This window comes from Musa acuminata, chromosome BXJ3-7, assembly GCF_036884655.1.
Source record: "Musa acuminata AAA Group cultivar baxijiao chromosome BXJ3-7, Cavendish_Baxijiao_AAA, whole genome shotgun sequence".
NCBI classification, from domain to species: Eukaryota; Viridiplantae; Streptophyta; class Magnoliopsida; order Zingiberales; family Musaceae; genus Musa; species Musa acuminata.
Window position 1 is genome coordinate 7,365,816 of NC_088355.1, and position 16,262 is coordinate 7,382,077.

The 16,262-nt window shown below is 36.9% G+C and overlaps 2 protein-coding genes and 1 non-coding gene across 4 annotated transcripts; 2 read left to right on the plus strand and 1 right to left on the minus strand.

The window, feature by feature from the left end:
• Positions 1 to 1,346: 1,346 nt before the first annotated feature.
• Positions 1,347 to 12,040, plus strand: LOC135643145 (aromatic aminotransferase ISS1-like). 2 transcript variants are annotated; one of them, XM_065159779.1, is made up of 10 exons: positions 1,734 to 1,874; positions 1,940 to 2,038; positions 2,341 to 2,388; positions 3,192 to 3,320; positions 4,910 to 4,969; positions 7,730 to 7,886; positions 8,729 to 8,832; positions 8,937 to 8,995; positions 10,197 to 10,305; positions 11,308 to 12,040. In XM_065159779.1, the coding sequence occupies exons 2-10, from the start codon at positions 1,976 to 1,978 to the stop codon at positions 11,788 to 11,790; spliced, it is 1,212 nt and encodes a 403-aa protein (XP_065015851.1). In that variant the 5' UTR covers positions 1,734 to 1,874; positions 1,940 to 1,975; the 3' UTR covers positions 11,791 to 12,040. The 2 variants fall into 2 exon arrangements, with proteins under 2 accessions (XP_065015850.1, XP_065015851.1); XM_065159778.1 differs by having other exon boundaries at positions 1,347 to 2,038.
• Positions 12,041 to 12,670: 630 nt separating this feature from the next.
• Positions 12,671 to 12,742, plus strand: TRNAD-GUC (transfer RNA aspartic acid (anticodon GUC)). The gene has a single exon. It is a non-coding gene; the product is annotated as a tRNA-Asp (tRNA).
• Positions 12,743 to 14,179: 1,437 nt separating this feature from the next.
• LOC135643759 (plastidic ATP/ADP-transporter-like) lies at positions 14,180 to 15,183 on the minus strand. Its single transcript, XM_065161097.1, has 2 exons — positions 14,380 to 15,183; positions 14,180 to 14,200 (listed from the first exon to the last, which is right to left on the minus strand). The coding sequence occupies exons 1-2, from the start codon at positions 15,181 to 15,183 to the stop codon at positions 14,180 to 14,182; spliced, it is 825 nt and encodes a 274-aa protein (XP_065017169.1).
• Between the last annotated feature and the right edge of the window lie 1,079 nt (positions 15,184 to 16,262).

The window sequence follows — 16,262 nt, forward strand, 5'->3', positions numbered from 1 at the left end:
TATTTTATTATTGATTTAAACGTCAAAAAAATTATATTGTGATCTTGGTGTTTTTATATGTCGGTATTAAATCAGACTTGCTTAATGTGTCCTTCTCGAGCTAAGCATTGAAGACTTGTCTGATACATATTTCTCCGGTTAAGCATCAAAGATGATGCATCAATTTTTGTTGAGCTTCGAAGATGTACCCTTTTTAGGCCAAGCATTGAAGATTTGCCCAATGCATTCTTCTCGGGCTGAGCATCAAAGATGTGAGCATTGTGCTCATCTCAAGCTAAATATTGAAGACTCGTCCAATGCATCTCATGTTAAGTATGCGAAGATTACTAGATGCACCCTCCTTACGTTGATCCGATGAGCTACGAATGAAGCTCATCAATCTCTCCAACAAGCTGATTGTGACTCCCTAACAAAGCTTGTCTGTATATATATAAGTTCGAATCAAATCAAGTTGATCCAGGTATCATCTATGGCCTCCATGAAAGATATATTATAAAATTAAAGTTACATTCATCCCAACTATATATAAAAAATTCAAAAAAAAATTTCCCAACAATATATAAATTTTTTTAGAAAATTACTTTACTTGGTAAGAAAATAACATCCTTATATACATGTCATATACTAATTTATTTATATTTTTATTTATCCATTCATGTATTCATTTATATTTTCATTCGGAGATGATAAATATTAAAAATATCAAAAATAAATCATATATAATATATAATATAAGAGACCATATCCAATGATGAAATCCGATGGCATCACAAAGATCATGATATAATCATATTAATACAATAAAAATAAAATAGCTAAATAAGAGACATCATCTTAATTTACTTCACAATAAATTAATCAACAATCACATTCTTATTTAACCAAACTAAATTGAAAACTACATATATCCTATTCATTAATATAATCAAATCAATCTTGATTTATAATCTTAGTCTTTGTCAAATATTTGAGTGCAACAAAATAGGTGACAAAAGACAATTTTTATGTGGCCGCGTGCGTGAGCTTCCATCGTTTCCCATGTGATCGAGCAGAAAAAAGATTTCGTGATAATTTATTTTGTGCCCACATGATTTGAACTAAGTTGGAAGACATGTGTTCTTAATTTTATTTTGATTGATAGATCTATTATTGTACTAAAGATAGATTTGATTTGAAGTAAATAGAAAAAATCTACCTCTTTTCTTGTCTGGTAGCTGAAACGGGTCTCGTGATTCGTGCAACGCGAATCTAGAATCCCACCTGCCTCTCGCCGGCCTCTGTCCTATCTTGTCCGTTGTGGTATAAAAGGAATGGAGAAGGTGGAAACGGAACGTGGACGACGGTGGCGAAATATTAACACAAGCCGACGGGAAGGTGCGACCTCTTTGACCGCGGACGCTCCCTCGCGTCGCTTTCTGAGCCACCCGAGAAGGATACCCACCCTGTTCTCTTCTCCCGGTCTCTCTCTCGCTTGCCTTCCGCTCGAATTGAGCTCCTGAATTTGTTCGTCACTGCAGGATCCTTGCAAGAAAAAGATCCCCTCTTTGTCGATTCAGACGTGGAATCCCATAAACCTTCTAAGGAGATTCGATTATTGTTTTCTTTTTCTTGGTACAGGAAGAGAGTAGTTGAAATTTCATTTGTTATCTTTTCGGTGCTGGGTTGGTGGTGGAAGGGAGAAGACCGGAAGAGGTCAAAATTCCACGGCCCCGCTTTTCTTGGGCTCCAAAGTCGGTGATATCATCAAGAAATAAAAAACGAGTAAAAGTTCGGATTTTTATATTTCGATCCAGTTGTTGAGGCGGCTGCTCTGTGTTGCGTTTGGTGGGAGGGAGGGAGGTGGCGAAATCTTCCGTCTTCATCTCCCTTATTAGGTGAGCCGATCTTGCTGTCCTGGGATTTAGGGCTTTCTTGAGTCTCGCCTGTGCCCGTCTCGTAGGTGTGTGGTAGGCGCTATTGTTGGAGGAGAGGCGGAATGGGGACTTATCCCAAGCTCTCAAAGAGAGCACTTGAGACGGAGACGCCCGTCATGATCCAGGTAAATTCGCTTGCCTTTCCGTCCGATTAGTGTTCCTCGTTGGAAAAGGGTTCTCATGTAACGAGACAAGAGAGATCTGTCTGTAGCGCAATTCTGGGATGTACGCAGTTTGGCCTTCATTTTTTTTTCGACTTTTAGAATGGAAAAGAATGGAATCGTCATGATGCTTTTCATTTTTTAGTCGCAAAGTGAGAATCGTTTGAATATTTTCATATATCATATACATGCTTCCAAGGTTGTAGTTCTTGTTGGGGCCAGTTGATTTCCGTGAGTTTCTTATATGGATTCTTTTGTTCCTTCAGATTCAAGAATTGATGCGTGGAGCCAAGGATGCGGTTTCACTAGCTCAGGTCTGATTATTTGAATCCCCATCGCCACTCGACACATAGCTGACTGTTTGCTTGAATTCCCTATGGCGTATATGCTGTTATGCAAATGAATAAATGTAGACCTGCCTTTTCCTGTCTTTACATCTGATGTTTATTTTCTGTAATAGATTCTGATGATTAGAGAACTAATTTATAAAAGAAATTTCCTGGACTGCACAGTTGACGCTTCAGCTGCTAAAGTATCTGTACCATGGCCTTGAGCCTCGTGTGATCTTGTCAGTTAACCATCAGAGATCAAAATCTTACAGCTACTTTTCTCCTGCTTATCGTAATCCTAATGCAGCTTATACAGATTCCTGACAATTCTGTTGAATCTCAATTCTGAATTCTTAGTTAACATCATGATCGAACAAGTAGATAATTTGACTTTTAAATGGTAACAACAAGCTTACTGCAATGGCATTTCATGTTTGGGTCAATTATTGAGGTTCTGGCATATCAAGCTTGATAAAAGCTTAAGACCCTTGGTATTTGATTTGAGTGGTTTTTCACTGAGTATAATAATGCTTCTTTCTGTTAACAATTATAATTTGTTCATCCAGTGATCTTCCATTATTTGAATATGTTGATTGATTCCCTTATCTTTTCACATAGGATAAAAGAAATCATCAGGAATTTGAAAATAATGGCATGTTAGATGAATAAATAAAGCTATAGCAAAGAGCACATGCACACACACACACACACATATCTATGTATATATATGTATATCAGCTCTCTTTAATATTTTGACTGCAGCTACTCTTCATCTCGTCCTTATGCAGGGGGTTGTTTATTGGCAGCCACCAGAACAAGCTTTAGAGAAGATCAAAGAACTTGTGTGGGACCCTTCAACTAGTCGTTATGGTGCTGATGAGGGTTTGCCAGAATTACGGCAGGCTTTGGTTGAGAAGGTATTTCCTTGTAGCTGACAATATCAGGTTTTATCAGTATTGTAGCCTGAGGATTTTATGATGCCACAACTTCTGAATGATGATGAGAACATTGTCATGAGTCATATGGGACTTTTGCTACGGACCAATACTACTAATAGAAACTTCATCTGCTTCTGGTAATTTTGACATTGGAATGGAAAAGGCCTTTAACAATTTAGAGAATTATATATCTTGTGTGTTTGAAGAATCTTGACAACTGCAACCTAATTGTTTTTTCTCAGATAAAGATGTGTAATCATTAATGATTGCACAATTAAACTTACAGATGGCAGTAACTTTATGAGCATTAAGTCAACCATCAGTATATATATGAACATTGTATGTTCGAAGAATCTTTATGAACATTAAGTCAACCATCAGTATATATATGATAAGGTAGAAAAGGCCAATTAAACTTACAAATGGCAGTTTAGGTAATTTCTAGTGGGCACTTTGTGATTAAAATCTATGAAGAGTACATATGAAATGTGGAAAATTCTTTTGAAGGCTCCATTGTTTAAGTTAATTTTGAGCCAAGGGAGAGATGGTGAGATGCATCTATTCTGAGGGAAAATACAACTCTACATTCTAGAGAAGTGCTGTGACAGACTTGCACGCACTATTTCCTCAGAAACAATTGAAGCGAAGTGTAAAATAGGTTCCTCAGAAAGACAGAAAACCGAGGAACCTATTGTCTTATGGTGAAATGACCATCTTTCTCTTTTGGTGGTAAGGATATCAAGTCATTTCAATTTTCTACTTCTCCGACCAATCTGCTTGTTCTGCAACTATACTTTCACAGTTTCATCTTCTCCATCTAAATCTGAAGCTTTCTGGGTGAGACTTGGTAACATTTGTGATTCTGGGCATCACACATCAGTCAGGACGAGTTTCTTATAGTTGATGTTTAAAAGTCCAACTGTTGAGACATGTTATAATTTGGTAGATATAGCTGTTGTTGCTTATGTTGCCCTTTCTAATTCATTTGAATAGTCATCTACTTTTCCTGTAACTATGGTTTCGTCCTTGGTTCATTGGGTTGAAGAGTAGAGTAATAATTCATAATAGAATACACAAATATGAGGTGGAATAAAGAGTTTTTTGAACAGTGACCTTCCACTAAATGGGAAACCAGAGAGGCTATTATAGAAAAAAAAAAAGTATTATGGACATATTACAATTATTATCAATTAGTTTTACAATTAGATTGATAACAGAAATTTCTGTTATCACCTTCAAATTCTTAAGGTCCTATGATGTGGAATCAAGAAAAAAAAAAAGCCTATATACTCAATTTTCACTAGATAAACCAATTCACCCAGACCCTGCTTTTGCAGGAGCCTTGTGCACTGTGTGTGAATGACTCTTTTTAAAACCAATGCTGCAATCTTTTAATGTGGCACACCTGTTATTGATTACATAATTACCATTTTTGTCATTACTTCTCCTTTTCTTTATAGAAAGCACAGATTTGCCAAGTATTAAGCCCTGACATGGAAATTTGAAATGTAGACCTTATCATCTCTGGTATTTCAATATTTTTTTTGCTTACACAAATTTATTTGCAGTTACGAAGGGAGAATAATCTGAATAAATCTTCGGTTATGGTCACAGCTGGAGCAAATCAGGTGATTAGCTTTTCATTATAAGTTCTATTTTAAAAAGTTCCTTTAATTGACTTATGTTGTTTGTTTGTACTAGAAAGAAACTATTTCACTCTGCGGCTTAATCATAGTTTCCTTTATGATATTAATGAAAATTTCTCTGTAACATTTGAAGTTCAAGCTCAAAGCTCATCTGATCATCCCCTTTTCTGATAACAGGGCTCATTGTTGAAAAAAGTCACACCTTAGTTTATAAAAGCTAGTATTAGTTTACTCTTTGTATTAGATTACTAGTGATATATGTGAGCTGAAGGATCTGATAGTGACTCTTCGTACTTGGAAAATCAGTATGTTTATAACCAGACTCTAACATTTGGTTTAGTCAGTCTTCTTTTTCTCTTACGTTAGGACAGCGAAGTGGCTGGTTAGCTTGTGCTTGCTGAGAGTATATGTCGATGATTATAAGATATCATGTCCTAATAAAATGATACTAGACAAGGGGGACAGATGTTCTGTCAGACAATATAACTCATCCTCAATGTCTATAAAAGGAAGGGGAAACATTTGTATGACAATAAAGAGGACTTTATGTAATGAGGATTATTCACTTTTCTGATGCAATTATAAAAGGTTTTCTTGTCAATGGGTAAGCTTCAGGAGTTTCTAGTAATAAGGTTTTTGTTCTACATGCAAATGTGTCTTTGAGCCTTCTATGTACTTGTGATTCTATCAACTATTACTTAAGTCCAGTTTTTACTATAGAGGAGTTTTTCGGAATAAGGGAAGATTTTTAAAATATTTTAAATTTTTTGTGGCATGGACTTGTGCGAGGAATGTCTTGAAATATATATATAAGCCCACATTGGCTTTGTCCCAATCTTGTGCACCCTCCACATCAGGGATTGAAATACCATACCGTACCAAAGCTTCGATATTCTCTCGGTATGTTACAATACTATATACCGAGCGGTATACCGATCGGTATATATGTATATATGTGTATATATATATATATGTATGTATATATATGTATGTATATATGTGTATATATATATATATATATATATATATATATATATATATATGTACACACACACACACACACATATATATATATATATATATGTACACACACACACATATATATATATTGTGTGTGTATATATATATATATATATATATATATATACATACATATATATATATATACATACATATATATATATATATACATACATATATATATATATATACATACATATATATACATACATACATATATATACATATATATATATATATATTATTTTTTTTATTTTTATTTTTTCCGGCGATGTCGCCTCTCTTCTCCCCAAGCGGGGCGATGTCGCAGAAAAACGAGGCGATGGCGACGTCGCCTATATATATATAATATTTTATTTATATATCTATTTATTTATATATAAAAGTTTAAAAAACATATGTGACGTCGCCTCTATATATATATATATATATATTATATATATATTATATATATAAATAATATTTTATTTATATATAAAAGTTTAAAAAAAATGTGCGACGTCGCTGCCTCTCTTCTCCCTAAGCAGGGTGACGTCACCTTTATATATATACATATATTTATTTATAAATAAAAAAATATTGTCGGTAGAGAGCGGTCCGCGTACCAGTTTATTGTCGGACCAATATGTACCGCCCGATCATTTGAAACTGTATACCTTGCTCCACATTGTAGAGGGCTTGTGCAGCCATAGAATTACACAACATGCATAAATGGGGACTAACTGAAAAGTAATTCAGAGCTCATCTTGATTCTCAATTACCTGCATTGCTGTGTCTAGAGCACGCTTGTAAAACAGCATACAAGTGATCATTTGGAATTGTTATTGTTTTAGATAATGGGTTTTTGTAAATACTATCAACTAAATAGCTCATTCTCTTGCTAATTACAACAGGGTTTCTCCATTTGCTATATTATTATATCATCTTCATACTCTTAAACTACAAGATCCGTTTTTGTGGTAACATGTATCAATGCAACTTGGTCCACAAATCATTATATATACAGACAAGCTTCCTTAAAATATTACCAAGTTGGGATGTCTAAATTCTGGAGTATAATGCAATGGTCACTCTCTCATTTCACATGATATACCTATTAAGTGGCCCTTTTACCATCATGTGTCATATGATAGCTGTCATTCATTGTGTGAATTGCAGTATTATCTTTTAAAATTTGAACAGGTCAGTATCTTGTAATACTTTATTCATATATAATGGAATTTGTTAAAGAAAAGCAAACATAAACCATGTATTAAAATACTGCTCATACCATTTGGTGTATACAGGTTGGTAGTTATATAAGTAGCTTGTAAGCATAACAATCATTCATGCCAACAACAAACCTTCACCAAATATATAATGTCCTACATATACAGTTTATACACTACATACTAATATGTGTCAAAAAGTATCCAACAATTGTCACTGGTTGACAAAGACAAGTAACGTATATTGAAGTGTCCATGCATCATAGTTTTGTAACATGTGTTCAGTTTGTCTTCTTTATAATTTCTACAACTGAAATGATATCTTATCTGTTGTGTAGTCAACTAGCTTATATTGTTTGGAGATTAAAGTTGATCTGATTTCTGATATTGGACCTTTTCTTCAACATGCTGAAGGGTGTAAATTATATTTGAAATTGCAGTTGCATTTTATTTAGTTTCATAAGTTACATTAAATTGTATGTTAAATACTAACTACCATATATGCGCTTCACAGGCTTTTGTAAACATTGTCCTTACTTTGTGTGATCCTGGGGATTCTGTTGTGATGTTTGCACCATATTACTTCAATGCATACATGTCATTTCAGATGACCGGTGTTACCGACATATTAGTCGGACCAAGTGATCCGAAAACTCTTCACCCGGATGTAGGTAAGCTTCTTGCTGATCTTTTGGTTACCAATGGCTTGTGGGTTTTGCATGTTTTGATGATGATAACCTTCTTCCATCATTTCTCTTATATATCATGGTCAATTATTAGGTACTAGTGATGGCTTTTCTTTTTTTTATATTTAAAATGCTTTTGTATTTAAATGTAAGATCTAAATCTGGTTATTAACTTATTATGTTCCTAAGAACTTCCTATTTTTTCCCTCCCCAAAATTAACTAATATGCTAGAGATCATCTTAGTATCCTCTTTCTCTATTCAAGATCTTGTCAACAAGCATTACTAAAGTAATTTTTATCTGTAATTTTTACATATTTAATTGAGGTAACTTCTCCCTTGATAGATGCAACTATGACTGAACATTTGTTGCTAAATTTAATCTAATCAAAATTGTACTGTTTTCACTATTTTTTAGAATATTGCACAGGATATTTATGTCATGCATTACCTTCCAACATTTTGGTGCTAAATCTAGTCACTACTGTTTCTCTCATTGAGTGCCCTATCTGATGTATATATTTGGCTAGTGATTTTTTTTAAAACTTGAAAGTAATTTCTGTGTTTCTAGATCACAATTTCTCAAGTTCTTGTCAGATTCTTCTGTCAGTTATACTCTTTCTTGTTTGATTTATTTTCTTTAAATATACCTTAGAAATTCTAATATTTTACCAAGAATGAACTATATAGAGGGATTTCATTATCTAAGAAAAAGTAATTTCCTTCATTCATACAAATGTATTCAGTCAAATGATGGTAGAGGTGCCTATCATTTACTTTAAAAATGTCCAACTTAAAAAAAAAAAAAAAAAAAATTCATCAATGCAGTTTGGTTAGAAGAGACTCTATCACAAAATCCAGTTCCCAAGCTGGTTACAGTTGTAAATCCGGGAAACCCATCAGGGGCCTTCATCCCGGAGCTTGTTCTGCAGGTACGACATGCATATGTAGCTGAATATGTATTTTCTGTATATTTTCTGCAAGATTGCTGCCAATTTGTTTTTGAAGATAATTCGTTTTAGTTTGTTTTATCCAGAAAATATCGGATCTCTGTAAAAGAGCTGGTGCATGGCTTGTTGTAGACAATACATATGAGTAAGTACCAAGGTTTTGTGTTTTCCTATCACTTTGAGACTTGAATCTTATTCATTGGGATATATATATATATATATATATATATATATATATATATATATATATATACATATATATAGTCCAGATTGTTCAGTGGCAAAGGAATGTTAAGGAATACTTCACAAGATTTTGGTACTGTTCATTGTACTTGAATAGAGATGCAAAATGCAGCCTATATACCAGTGAATCCCATAACAGTTACACAGCAAATTGGCACAAGCCGCACAACAAAATTGTTTCATGGCAAATTGGTTTGGAGCTGTGTGCAAGCCTATATGTAATTTGATAATAATGCTTTTCTTTTTTCTTTTTCTTTTTTGTTAACATCTGAGATCCATTTCACTAATTCCCATGTGTTCCATATGGAAGAAGATTTATATCCATATAAGGGGTAATATCGCTAGGAAATCATGTCTTCTAGGATACATATGAATTAGCACCCAAATATGCTTTTATTGAACAAGCAGATGATTTCACAAAAGTGCATTAGGGTAATCTCAGAAGTTGTAGCTAACATGATGCAAAAAAGTTTATGTATAAAAATGAATGTTTGTTGCATTTTTTTTGTTTTTTTCTTTTTAGTTTAGGGTGCAATTGTGAATGTGAAACGTTTTTCCATGTGATTGCAACAGAACCTACTCATGACTGAAGCAATCTTCTTGTTTAGAGTTCTAGACAGTTGGACTGTCGAACATGCAGCAAACGTGTGTAACTCCTTTTACAAGATAACTTTGCACACTGTGTAATTCACCAATATATAAAAATAAAACAAAATAGAAAAAGGAGAGGATTAACCATTTATGCTCAAAAGATATGGAGGAATCATAAGAATGAGCTTCATACTTTGCTTTAGTTATGTTTATATTCTCCACAGAAATGTGTTGTCACATAAAAATATCATTTTGCCATAATCCAGTGCAATCATAGTGGTCACTTTTCTTTTGGCAAAATGTCATTTTTCAGTGATGGCTACTCTGTTGTATATTGAATAATTAACAAATGTCATAATTACATTCGTAATTATAAGTAAGCATGCAGATAACATAAACCAAATGGCTAATTAGTTGCTCAAATAACTGAATCATGAGATTCATGTCTAAGATTCATAACTTTTTTTCAGCTAATAACTTCTTTTAGTATTTTAAAGAATTTTCAACTGCAGGTACTTTATGTATGATGGACTGAAGCATTTTTGTATTGAGGATAGTCACATCGTCAATTTGTTCTCCTTCTCCAAAGTCTATGGAATGATGGGATGGCGTGTTGGATACGTAAGTTGACACCTTTTGTTGCCCTTAATTTTTGTTACTTGACTTTTGTTGCAGTATTTCTTGTTAAGCATCTCCATCCTGTCATATTGTCAAATCTCCAACTTGAAGTCAAATTTTGTTTCCTTGAGACTGCATATATGTGTCAACCAAATATTGAACATCCGAGGACCATTTGAATATTGGGTCATTCAGTTGCTTTGAACTAAATATGCAGCTCTTGGTAGTTTATCAACAATTAGCTCAGTAGTGAGATATTGCCACCAAATTTGCAGGGTCTATTCATTGGCCATGTTCATCCCTTAGCATCACCCTTCAACCATAACCATTAATATGCTTATCATATCTCGAGTTTATCTTATTTCACTGTAAATCTTGTTATGCTCAAAAACTATGGAGCCATATGTATAAGCTTGTTCTGCAATTGGCTGAGAAAGCCTTGAGATAATGTCCGTCAAGTTCCAAGTTACCACTGTTTCTAAGGACCCATAAAGGTATAGAACAACACATGTCCTGCAATGAAGCCATTGATCTGATCGAGTGTCTCTTAGCAGGCATATGCTCTGTCTGATCCTGCTGCAAAGAAAACAGATAAATTTTTTTCCCTTTCAACACCATATACTTTGAGCAGCACTGCTTACTAGTTGTAATTGGAGCTGCTTTGCTGCATCCAGCAAAAGAAATTTCTGTGTTTGATGTATGCTGTCTTTTGGACTCGAATATTATATGTATTTTGCATAACTTGCAACACTGTTGGATTTTTATCTCATGTTTCTGAAGTTGTGGATTTAAAGAAACAGAGTTAAATCTGTGTATATACTTCCTATACTAAGTTGATGATGATGATGATGACGATGATATAATCTTGTTCTATTTAATTTTGATGACTTGTTTCATAATTTATTAGTGACAAATTTATTCTAGATGCTTCATGTGCATCTCAAGTTTAGCATGGTTGTCTATTCTGCAGAACATTGTGGCTAAACCTTGCATATGATCTCACAGATAGCATATCCAGAAGCAGTCGATGGTTTTGGAGCTCAGCTTCTCAAAGTCCAGGACAACATACCCATCTGTGCTTCTATTATTGGGCAGCGTCTGGCTCTCTACTCCTTAGAGGTCGGGCCTGAATGGATTAGAGAAAGGGTACAGACCCTTGTGAAGAACAGGGAGTTGCTCGTGAAGGCTTTGGCTCCGCTTGGGGAAGATGCCGTCAAGGGTGGAGAAGCGGCCATCTATCTCTGGGCAAAGCTTCCTGACAAGTTCCCTGATGATTATGAGGTCGTCAAATGGCTAGTGAGGAAGCACCGCGTGATCGTCATTCCTGGGAGTGCCAGCGGCAGTCCAGGCTACGTACGTATATCATTTGGAGGCCTGCAAGTGGCTGACTGTGAGGCTGCTGCCAGTCGATTGAGGAAGGGTTTGGAAGAGCTGGTGAGGGATGGCATGGTTCAGGAACATAATGGGCCTGCTGCAATTGTGTATTAGATTTTTCTACAATAAGCGCCAAGATATCGATCGCCTTCAAGCAGAAAGCGATGGCACATATTGGCGAAAACCATGCAGACAGCTTCAACTGCTCAGATTTCAAAATTACAGTGATCATGTTCCATTTGCCTTGTTGAACTTTGACAAATAGCAAGACTTTGCCACAACAGTTGGCCACCGCCTTGTTATATCTTTTTTTTTTCTCATTTCAACAATGAAAATTGATGAACACCAGTGATCATTTTAGACATGTTTTGATGGTACTTACATGCTGAAACTGCTCAAGTGTACAACCCTTTGTGTTGCCTGAGAATATATGAGAAATGCCACTATCAAAAAATGGATTTACGGCAAATAGCTTATATATCTGTTGTGAAGAGGGTTTGGACAGCATAACAATGCATGAAACAACACATTAGAAAGACATGGAAGCCATCCTCATTGTAGATGAGTGAAAAATCATATCACATTGTGACTATAAGCCTAACTGTCAAATCTCTCAAGCTGAAACAGAGCTGTAGTCATACGAACATATATATATATACATACATATATACAGTTTTAAGTTCTCATTTACCATTAGTCATCTTTTGTCCTGTTATGACTACCTTCACCTTCGCCTCTTATGACCACCCTTTTGTCCCATTATGATTACTTTCACCTCTGCCTCCTATGACCACCCCCTTTCTTTGTCATGTTCTCGTGAAGGCCTCTAAGGTCCTCAATTGTACCACCATTGTTGCTGTATTAGACTCCTCTATAGCATTGCTGCCTCGTCAGCAGCCTCTTCCATCGTTTCACTGCAACGACCCTTGAGATTGAATCCTCTACTCCCTAAAGTTAAACATATCATAATTTATTCTTACAAAACCATCACCAAGTCGTTGTAGTATAGTGGTGAGTATTCCCGCCTGTCACGCGGGTGACCCGGGTTCGATCCCCGGCAACGGCGATTAGATTTAGGATCCGATTATTTTTAATCGTCTTGCGGTAATTATTCAGTTTAATCATGGATAATTAAAATAGTAATCTTTGTTTATCAATGTAATCATGGATAATTAAAATTAATGATATTAGTAATCTTTGTTTATCAATGTTAGGATATTTTGCTCGTTTTCCTTGTATATATATTTGGTTTTGTTAAACATATCAAGTATGGACTTGTTCATGGAGTATCCACTAATTTTTCTCATATATATTTACATGGTAAGGTCATTGTTGGTGAACCTTTACATTATAGCTGAGGCATTAGTACGGTTCGATCCTACCTCGGATGTGCAAGATTACCCGCACGGAAGGTCGGGCAGTGAAAGTCGTCGTCCGATTGGATCGAGCTCGAACTTTGGTTTCAGAATGCGGGGGTGCCCCTTTTATCAGTCGTCTCCTTCCTCATTGCTTGCTCTTGCACATAGGTCGGGGTCAGGAGGGAGATTTCCTAACTCGATCCCTCCGAAGATTTTGTTAAAACTGAGTGGAAACGAGCCAAAAGAACTCCCTCTATGTCGGCCCAATGAAGGGTTTTTATACCCTACGCCTGGGGACCAACCGTACCTGACATATTTATGGTCGTCGACCCATTAAGTGGCGAGCTCACTTCTCGTGTAGACATCGGGCGTCCTTTGTGCCACGGCGCCAAACAGCGGTGCCGCACTCGATCAGCGTTATCCCGATCTTTGCGAGACTGCATTGTACTCGGTCGGCACCATCTCGATCTTTGCGAGGCGATGTTGTACTCGATCGACGTCATCCCGATCTTTGCAGGATGACATCGTACTTGGTCAACACTGTCCAATCAATGATGTTGACCTTGATGCTCCTTGCACTGAAATGGCTGTGGACAGTTGTTAGAGGACATTTTACCAAATTGTGCCCAATCAATCATAATAAACCTTAAAATCTTATTTTTCACCAAAAAAAAAAAAGAAATTATAATTTGCCCTCATTTCCTATATATTTGCAGTCAACCACATGCCTATTAAGTTAGCCCATATACTATTTTTTATCTGTGGGTACAATTATTGCTTTTTTTAGTGAATCAAAGAAAATGGAACACCCAAAGATTAAGTAAAAATATACGATTCTGTCCATAACCAAAAGATTAAATAAGAACACCCACTCGTAGAAGTAATATTCTAATATCTTTCCTCTCAATTTCTACTAACACTTTTACCCAAATGCCCCATTTTATCTTAAGGAACAGAAAGCTAATTTACTGTACTGCACTGCATATTTCAATTCTACCCATCTGTTTCATCTCATGCTACCCTTCTTACTCCATTCTGGGTTGGCGCAATTCGCAGACAACTATGAGGAATCACATCACGTGAGATGGTTTAGTGCAAGAAGACAAACACATCAAGCAGATGCCATCCTGTTGAAGTACCCACGCTCAAAAGATGGAAGGGTAAAACTGAGCAACAAAAAGGTCAAGATAGCACAAATATCCAATTGATACTGATGCCTTTCTAGAATCAAGCGAAGCAAGCAACATATACACAGAACAGAGTATAAAAGAACTAAAATTCATGAAAGGCTAATGAAGAACGCCGGCAATTATTATTGCTGTTGCTGACGATGACAAATCCATACCTGATTGGCAAACTCCCAGAAGAGAACCCAAATGACAACTCTACCCCAGAGCTCTGCCATCGCATAGAAAAGGCAGAAGCTCCAACTCCTCAAGATAGCAACGGGGCCGAGGAAGCTCGGACCGAGCGCCGCCGGAAGCTTATCCGCGAGCGCTGTGGGGTGGATGACGCTGATGAGGGGATACAAGACGAACCTGAAGGCAATGAAAGGGACGATAACCGTGTAGAAAAGAGCCTCCTTTGACAGCACGTTGGCGAGCTTGGTGTACAGAAGCATGAAGCCCACCGCCCTGGGCAGGTTCACCCACGTCTTCAGGAAGGGTATGATCTCCGCGCCGCTCCCGTTGGCCGTCACCACCAGGACGTCCTTGGTGTCGCGCAGGAACGTGTAGTTGAAGATAATGCAGAAGAACATCATCCCGAGGGGAATTATCTTCTTAAGCGTCACTAACTCGACGCCTAAGAACTTGGGCTTCTCTTTATCGTCGATAACGCCGTCTCCGCCAGCCGAGATCGCCGCGCCAGCGCTAAAAAACGGAGCTTTCCTCTGTTTTCTGCAGAGCCGTGCGTGAAGGAGCCGCCTTTCGTGCTCATCGGCGGTCCCCCAACCCGGAAACGATGGCTTCTTATTCTCGGAGCTGAAGCCGTAGAAGGAGGAGGTCGGGGGTCGAGCTCCGAGGCCAAGGGAAGGGAGACAGACGGCGGCGGATAGGCGACTTCTGATAGCGTGGACGGGGTGGAAGGGCCGGGCTTGGAGATTAGAAAGGAGTGGACGAAGGCCCTCTGTGACGATAACCCTCTCCATATTTGCGTGAGAGGGAGGAGCTCCAATCTAAACAAAGAGAAGCGAAGAGACAACGAGAGATTGTGAAGGTTCTATCGAAGGGGAAGATGGGGGAAGACGAAGTGGATGCTTGTACAGGGAAATGATGGCGGAGACGACACATCTTTTGGGAGGTTCCTACTCTACCAAGAAGCCATCGGAACTGGAAGTATGGTGAGACTCCAGGGAATGATGTTGATGTTCCTTGTGTTGATGACATTGCAAATTGTGGAGTGCAGGACATGTATTCTTGTGCTACTTGTGAGGAGAGTGGGATTGCAGTAGGTTGACGCCACACGCGTCTGGAAGGGAGAAAGAGAGAGTACGTTTGTTGTGGTGCATTTGGTACACAATGGTGGTATTGTTGAGGTAGCAGATTTGAGTGGAATCAACTGCAATCTCTGGCATAATTCATCCACAAATACAATAAACAAGTAGCAGTACATTTTGAGACCAACCTATACAGAACGATTGCATGATAAACCAAGATATAAGTTTATTTTAGTTTGTCTAAGTAGCATATAAATGAAGTGTGTACGGTGACCAGAGATCAAAATTATTAGTGATAATGTTGTTTTCATTGTTCCATAGACTTTTCAGTGGTACATGTATCTAAGAAAATTTACTAGACGGGGAAGATTTAAGTCCAAGAAAACATTAAAGAGAAACAGATACAGAAAAGGGTCTGAATTCTCACCTGGGTTTCTTATCCTTTACAGCTACTTGCGTAAGCAGCTTAATCTGATATTTCCTCAGCTGTAAGACTTATGAACGCTTGTAGAAAATAAGGCATTAGCTATCTCCACTTCCTTAGTAATCTCAATTCTTATGTGCAACAAGCTGTAGGACATCACCAAACTCTTAATCATCAATAATTGGGTATTTTAGATTCCAAATCAGATAGTAGTGGCTACTTGAATTCCAACAAAAATAATTTTGCACCAGTCACATACATGAACATACAGCCCTACAGGTCAGAATTCAATCATAGGCCAATGTCTAGCAGTTCTTAATCCATCCTCTCTAAAAGAAGCTTCTGTGTTATAAACTCGAATGCTCCT